We start from the raw sequence: 7,675 nt of genomic DNA on the forward strand, positions 1-7,675 counted from the left end.
GCCTGTTTCCTACAACCTTTCTTCAGAGGAGAGCTTTACCCAGCATCAACCCAGAGAATTTGGATGATGCTGAATGCTCCTTCTCCTAGAGGTAGACATGTGACCAATCCGAGCAAACCCACCAGCCACGTGACCTGAGCCAACCAATCAGGGGGCGACAAGTTTCAAGCCTGAGCCTTTGGGTGGAACTGTGTATTAGAGGTTGTTATCATCTCTCCTCACTGGAACAGGCTGCGGGCTTGAGAGTTCGAGAAGCTTCCTCACTCCTCCAGAGAAAAGGCTGCCTAAAAACAGCAACCAGGAAGGAAACAGGGCAGCAGATGACGTCCCAGAGATACCTTTTGGTCCTGCAGTCCCTAACGTCAGTTCTACGCTGTGACCTGAGATCTGATGCTCTTGTCGTTGAGCAGAAGTGAATTTCTGAAGCCTGTATCCCCAGGAGTCTTGACTGTTACAAATTCTGAAACAGTCTGAGAATCCACAAAGTTGAGCCGATCCTGCCCACATACAAGACTGCGTGAACTAAGAAATGACAAGGGTTAAGCCACATCTTTATTGTTATGCGTTTATTTCTGTGTATCTAGGGTGCACACATGTGTGTGCATGCATAGGCCAGAGGGTATCAGGTGTCAGCTTCTTATCACCCTATCTTATTTCCTAGGGACAAGACCTCTCGTTGAACTCTATGCTCTCTGTTTTTCTGCTAGGCCGGCTGACCAGCTGGCCACAGGGACCCTCCCGACTCCTGGTCCCCTCTCAGCACTGGGGTGTCAGAGTCCGTTGACACATTCAGCTTTTATGTGAGTGCTAGGGAGCCAACTTAACCCTTTATGCTTGAGCAGTGAGAGCTCTCAACCACTGAGTCATCTCCCTAGGCCAAGCCACACCCTTACAAACAAAAATCCAGCAATCGTGAACCAGCCCATATAAACATACTTCACAACAGCACCCAGGTGACGGCTTATAACACAACCGAGACAAATTACTAAAATAAAGAAATATTCTATTTTATTTTCTCAGGTACGAAGTCCAAGGAAATACATATTTGTACAAATTAAAAATAACACCAAAACAGGGATAACGTTAGAAGTCGCGTGGAATCTGCAGAGTGTGACTTGGGGTGATTTGGGGCCTTCTCAGTTTGCCAAGACAGGTCTAGCCCATGTAACAATTTCTGTGGTATCTGTCCAGAAGAGACTTGTCACAGAATCCCACACAGCTGGAACAGGTTGAAACAAGAATAGTTCACAAAGCAAAACAGACAACATTACTAATTGGCACAGACTAGCTGTTGACACTAGAATAACCGTGAACTAAAACCCCTTAGCACCTCAAACATCCCTTGTCATTACTTGAATTGTTCATTCATTTATGCATGCATACATTCAATGACTATTTACTAAGCACCTATTGTATGCCAGAAGGCACTGTGTTCCACTCTGGGTAAAGGCACGTGGTCGGGTCTCCAGTGGAAGCAAAAAGAGCCACGTGCGTTCTGGGAAAGCATCAACCATGTTCCTCTTGCTCAGAGCAAAGAATGGCACGGATTCAGTCCACCCCAGCTTCCACAAGAAATGTATCCGCTCCTCTCTCTCCTCAGAAGGACAACCACTGTCTTTCTGCTTCAGGATTTCAATGGGGATGTTACAAGGGACTCAGAAATGGATGTTGGCTGCCGCCACTGCACACTGAGCAAGACACAGGATGTCATGGCGGAAGTGGCTGCTGAGCCGCACTCTTCACTTAGCAGCCTAAGGAGGCACCGCTGCACGCCCCTCGATCTCGGGATGCCCCTTCACCAAGGCTGTCCAGATGGGCTGCTGCTCTGCCCTTGGCACGTGCCCTCGGGGCCGGTCCCACTTGCCCAGACTTAGATATGGAACTGGGGGTCTTGTTAGCCACTTCCTCGACAACAGCTGGTGTTTCTTTGTCATAGGTGAACTGGATGAAAGGTGGAGTCTCCAAGCCTTGCGGGAAGGGCTCGACTCATCTCCTCTATAGTGTCATAGAACAGCGGCCCGCGGGCATTGAACGGAGCAAATAAACAGCAGCCTACATCTGGAAGTTTCTACGGGCGCTCTCCTTTCTCCCTGACTTGGATCTGCATTCTCTTTGACTGGCTTACGGGGAAACTGAGAAGTGATAAACTCACTTGTGATGCCGGGTCACAGCGAAGGGCAGTTTGATCATTTCTAAACTGCCCTGATGAGCCCATCCTACCTGGCATTAGTTCCCGGGCCCACCAGTTAACAGAGGCAGTAAAGCTGTGGGTGGGGGAGAAGCCAATGAGGAGGCTGAGTTTTCAAACCGAGGTCTTCCACATTCGCTGGTTAATGTGCACTGTAAATGGATTTGAGGCCTTAACTGTAAAAGCATCTGTTTAATGCACTAAAAATTTAGATTGTTCATTTACTACCTAAATCTGTACCATTTGGGCATATAATCACTATGAATTGAATTGTATAAATGCTCTTGTGATGAAAATGTATGCAGGTCACTGTATTTTTTTAAAAAATGAAATTTTAAAGTGAATATCCCTTGATTTGGCTTCTTTAATAAAAAGTACTAACCTTAACATTTTTTCTCTTAGTGTTTTCATAAATCATTCTTACATAAAAAGCCTAAAGAATTTATACAAGAATAATCATCCCCTCTATAATGCCTCATCTTCTCTGCATATGAATTTGTTCATAAAAGACTGTCTTAGAAAATATAAAAATATCGCTATAGTGTCGTTGGTGCTATCCATTCTCCAGGGAAACATACCTTTGTAAATTGAACTACTACTAGGAACTCTTAATAAAATTCAAGTCCCGGATGTGCCACAGATAAGTCCCGATCAGGGTGACATCCAAGCCCGTCTGTCCTCTGTCCACTTCCAGAAACTGTCTGTGACACTCCCTGAGTGAGACAGGATTCTCGCTCTTTCAAAAGTCATCATTGATTTCTGTGGATATCCTTAGGGTGACACTCTACAGAAACGGGGGAAGAGGAACATCAAAGACAGAAACAATTCCATCATTGAGTAAGACTCTCTCAGAAGCTTTCTCCCATTATCATGTCTTGTTTGGACTGGGTCCTGAAAGATTGATTCTCTTGGTTTTATCATTTTAGCCAGTAACTAACTTGTCCTTGGAGGTGAGAGTCTCCCTGGGGTCAAATATCCTAACTTACCTTCTCTGGATCTTAGGAATGTTTTGTTTTGCTTTTTTACAGTCATATTTTCTGGTCTTTGGAACTAGTGAGGGCTACCTAAACGCAGCCTGGACTTTGAGCATTGAATGTCTGATAACATGAAAGTTTCATTGGTTAAGTGACCTGTTGGAGATGTGTCTAATGCGACCCCCTTTGGAAGCTAGCTAATGATGTCGTGTAGCACCCAAGTCCCCGACACCCAAACACATAAGGGTTAAAAGGGAATGTTTCTCAAAAATCGAGAACTTTTCTAAATGTCCACTACTCCTAATCATCAGAGATTCATATCACATTTGAACTGATTAAATCCTTACCTGGAAATCTTGGATGAATGTTAGGAAATAGAAAATAAAACCAAAAGCCACGGTCCACTCGCAGATGGCGCTCACCACGTGATACATATAATCCTAAAGCAACAGTAAAGAGACAAGGAGTTTAGCCAAAACGACCTCATCGGAACGACATCCCCTGAAATACAAGATATTCAGACCAGAGGGCAAAGCTGTCCAATGAACTGTAGCCTTGAGGAAATGCCAGATGCAAGTCCTTGCAGCCCAGAGGTCAGAGACCAGCCCGCGGCTGATGGGAATTCAAGCCGTGCCAAAGTTTTCTATAGCTCTTACTTCTAGTTTGAAGACTTGAGCTACACAGAACTTCAAAAGGAAAACTAAGGACCACAGAATGGTTGAGACCACATGGCAAATTTGGACCACAGTGAAGAAAGGGTTTGGTTTTGTTGCCCTGCCCTGGGAACTCCATAGTTGAAGGACACACTGAAGCGTCTGAAGGGCACTCACTCCCAGGGAGCGCCCCAGAATGAATATGTGCATGCCTATAAGACCACCTCGCCATCCCAATAGGTTTTTATGTCTCTCTGTGACTGTGGGCATTGATTCTGCCGAGTTCTGCTTTGCACAGTAAGGCAAATACAGCTGCAGAGCAAATGCCAGCAGCAAGAGACCCATCGGATGACTCTTTCTGGAGAAAATGGATGCCAAAAATCAGCTGTATCTAGAGCTGAGGAATAATGAAACAGGTGGAGGCTGAGCTAGACAAGGTCAAAGCCCATGTTTCATCAACTCATTCCATTTCTTTTTATTTTGTTTAATTTTAACTTTAATTCATTCATTACTCATTCATTTTTGTGGTGTTGGCAATTGAACCCAGGGCCTTGCATAAGCTAGGAAAGTGTTCTAGCACAGAACTACATGGCCAGCCGACACACTTCATCTTAACAAAATAGGAAAATAATATGCCAATGCTGTTTCAGAAGTAAATAGTCCTCCATATATGCATGAGTATCCCTCTGTCTCTGTCTGTCTGTCTCTCTGTGTGTGTTGTGTCTTCCCCTCCCATCCCCCTTTCTGCATTCGTGTGTGCATATGTGTGTTCGTGTTCGTATTTATGTATGTATGTTCACCTGCATTTTTAAATATTTATTTTTTTATGTATGTGAGTACACTGTCATTGTCTTCAGACACACCAGAAGAGGGCATCAGATCTCATTACAGATGGTTGTGAGTCACCATGTGGTTGCTGGAATTGAACTCAGGATCTCTGGAAGAGCAGACGGTGCTCTTAACCACTGAGCCATCTCTCCAGCCCTCACCTGCTTTTTTAAATACTATAATTTACTTAAAAGCACTCTCAAACTCTAAGTTTTTTTTTTTTTTTTACTTTCATCTGCATTCTGATCTGATTACATGCCAAGTCTGTAGACACTTGATCTGAGGCCTGTACTGTCCAGTAAACAAGTCAGTTCTAGGGCGATGGCTCTTCTCTTTGGCCTCTGCTCATCCACATTTAATGGATGATGTCAGACTCTGCTCTACATATGTTCACATCCAACCATGTTCTCACCCAAGATCACAATGGAGGAGAGCCCGGCCAGTCCAATCAGGGATAAAGAACAGTGCTCACTAATTGTTGAGGCCAGCAGCAGGAATCACACCCTACCTCAGATCATTCCTGAACAATGAAGATGGCTTACAAAGGCAGAAGGCAAGATGCCATAGAGATGGTTGGGAGGTTAAGAGGACTCCTTGCAGAGGACGAGGACTTGTTCCTATCACTCACATGGTGGCTCACAAGTATCTGCATCCCCAGTTCCAGGGGATCCTAAACTTCTTCTGCCTTCCAGAGAGAGCACCAAGCATGCACATGGTGTGTGTACATACATGAAGGCAACATACATACACATGTAAGATATACATTTAAAAACTAAGTAAAGGGTAAGCCTGGCAGAGGGTTTGTTATGTTTAAGGCACCGTGGCCAAGCCTGATGGCCTGAGCTCAGTTTCTTGAGCCCACATGATGGAAGTAGAGAACCAACCCTAGAGAGCTAGCCTCTGATATCAACATGTGTGCTATGGTATGTGTGTGATGGGGGGGCACATGATACTGAGAGGGCATGGAATCAGAGTCTCAACTTCTCTGTATGTAAATTCAGAATAAGCTATATAAATGGCAACGAGGTATAATCCTCACACTCCCCTTCAAGTACACAGTTACAAAGTGTACAAGGAAAGCTTAATATATAACATGGAATTCAGGACAGTGCCTACATATTACTCTATCTAGACAATTCGTTTAAGGGTTCGTTAAGGCAGCATCAGTGTGCCTCAGTAAAGAGAAAAAGCAGACACTACACACTTTGATGCTCTTTTTGTTAAGGCCAAGGTCTCTACGCGGCCTAGGCTGGTCCTAAAGTCATGCTCCTTCTGCCTTGGCCTTTGGAGTCCTGGGATGGCAAGGATGAGCCACCCACCCTATCCTGCTCCTTTTCACAGTTTCAAATAGAAAATGGAAGAAGCTAACCAATTTTCAACAGTCTAAGGACATGAGGCGCGCTGGATTGCACTTGATTTGTGGTGAAACACTACCACCTAGTGGCTAGAAGCTTGAAGTACACCCAGACTTGCTCTATGGACTCTCCAAATCTGTCACCTTGGCCAGAGGAGAGCATCATCCTTTTGACAAGCTAGTTAAAAGAAACACTTTTAGAAATCCTAGCCAGAGCACTCTGTCCTTCAGCATCGTCCTTGTAGCTGTCTTGATGGCTTCCATTGCGAGCCAGAACCTTTGTTTTTTGAACTCTTGCTCTAACCATGCTGTTCCTCTTGCCATCACTGCATCCACGCTCTTCCTCTTACCTCTTATCTTTACCTCTCACCCAATGTTTTGCCAAAACTGCTCTTTTGAAAAACACGAGTGACTTTCTTGCTGCTCAAATCTAGTACCCTTGTTCCTCGAACTGCTTAGCTGTGCCCACCAAGGACAACTATTTCCCTTCTTTAAAAGTGTCCTTCTCTTGGTCTCTGGAGTAGATACCCTAGTCTGAGATGGGAATTGAATATTGCTTCTGTGGTTCTACAACACACTATTGGACTTCAATTCATAATCGTTCTTACTTTCAAAGTATTATGTTGGCAGAGGACAGTCACTGCTTGCCCACTGAACTCCAGGCCTCCTTGGGGATCTAGTTCCCCACAGCTGTCCTTCCTCCTGGACATTCCCATAGACTCAGTTCTGATTCTTCCCCTGGCCCATTTGTCTTCCTGTTTGTTGTGGCTGAAGACATTCTTCTTGCCCCTTGAAAAGCCCCCTGTTATTCTCTCTCATCTGTCTTGTGTCCTGAGCATCATTTATTCACTCTGGCCAAACTGACACATACTAAGGCAGTAGGTGGCTCCCCAAACTAACTAATCTCTTGTGTTTCCCTGAACACAAGAGATGCAAGAGTCAGGGTTTAAAAAAAAAAAGAGCTTTTGCTTTTAAGGAAACCCAAATACCAGGCAGTGGTGGCACACATGCTCAGGAGGCAGAGGCCGGTGGATTGTTGTGAGTTCAAGGCCAACCTGGCCTATACAGTGAGATCCAGGATACCCAGGGCTACACAGAGAAGCCCTGTCTGAAAAAAAAGAAAAAGAAAAAGAAAACCTAAAGCAACAACAAACCCCATGTTTCTGCCATTGCACAACTGTACTGATCATGTCCCTCACCGTGTGTGTGTGTGTGTGTGTGTGTGTGTGTGTGTGTGTGTGTGTGTGTATTCTCTTGCAGAGCTTCTTTTTTCCATGCTCTGGAGTACTAGTCTGTAGACCAGCAGCTGCCTTAGATTCATGAAATGCAAATAATGGCCAACTGCACCTGCAATTTTGCTTCTCTGCTGTCCTTTGGAGCTAATTATCCCACACACGCCACAGCAGCAAGCTGAGTCCATATCACAATGAGTCCACACTTTCCCATCCATTCTAGGAGAGGCCAGCGACCCTTCCCAGGATTCACCAGCCACAGTCACACAGACTCTGGATCCTTCCCAGGATTCACCAGCCACAGTCTCACAGGATTCACCAGCCACAGTCTCACAGAGTCTGGATCCTTCCCAGGATTCACCAGCCAGTCTCACAGACTCTGGGTCCTTCCCAGGATTCACCAGCCACAGTCTCACAGACTCTGGATCCTTCCCAGGATTCACCAG

At 45.2% G+C, this 7,675-nt stretch overlaps 1 protein-coding gene across 2 annotated transcripts in view; it reads right to left on the reverse strand.

Moving 5' to 3' along the window:
• Positions 1-982: 982 nt before the first annotated feature.
• Positions 983-7,675, reverse strand: part of Dram1 (DNA damage regulated autophagy modulator 1) — a 42,214-nt gene continuing 35,521 nt past the window's right edge. Inside the window, exons 6-8 of one of the 2 annotated variants that reach the window (XR_004112878.1) lie at positions 3,510-3,602; positions 2,767-2,972; positions 983-1,219 (exon numbers count right to left, since the gene is read on the reverse strand). Coding sequence is in view for 1 of the 2 variants with exons in the window: in XM_031349925.1 (XP_031205785.1) it covers positions 2,928-2,972; positions 3,510-3,602 (138 nt within the window). In the remaining variant the exon portion in view is untranslated. Of the gene's footprint in view, positions 2,973-3,509; positions 3,603-7,675 lie in introns of both variants that reach the window. The other variant, XM_031349925.1, reaches the window with a different exon arrangement.

This window comes from Mastomys coucha, unplaced genomic scaffold (assembly GCF_008632895.1).
Source record: "Mastomys coucha isolate ucsf_1 unplaced genomic scaffold, UCSF_Mcou_1 pScaffold4, whole genome shotgun sequence".
Classification (NCBI taxonomy): Eukaryota; Metazoa; Chordata; class Mammalia; order Rodentia; family Muridae; genus Mastomys; species Mastomys coucha.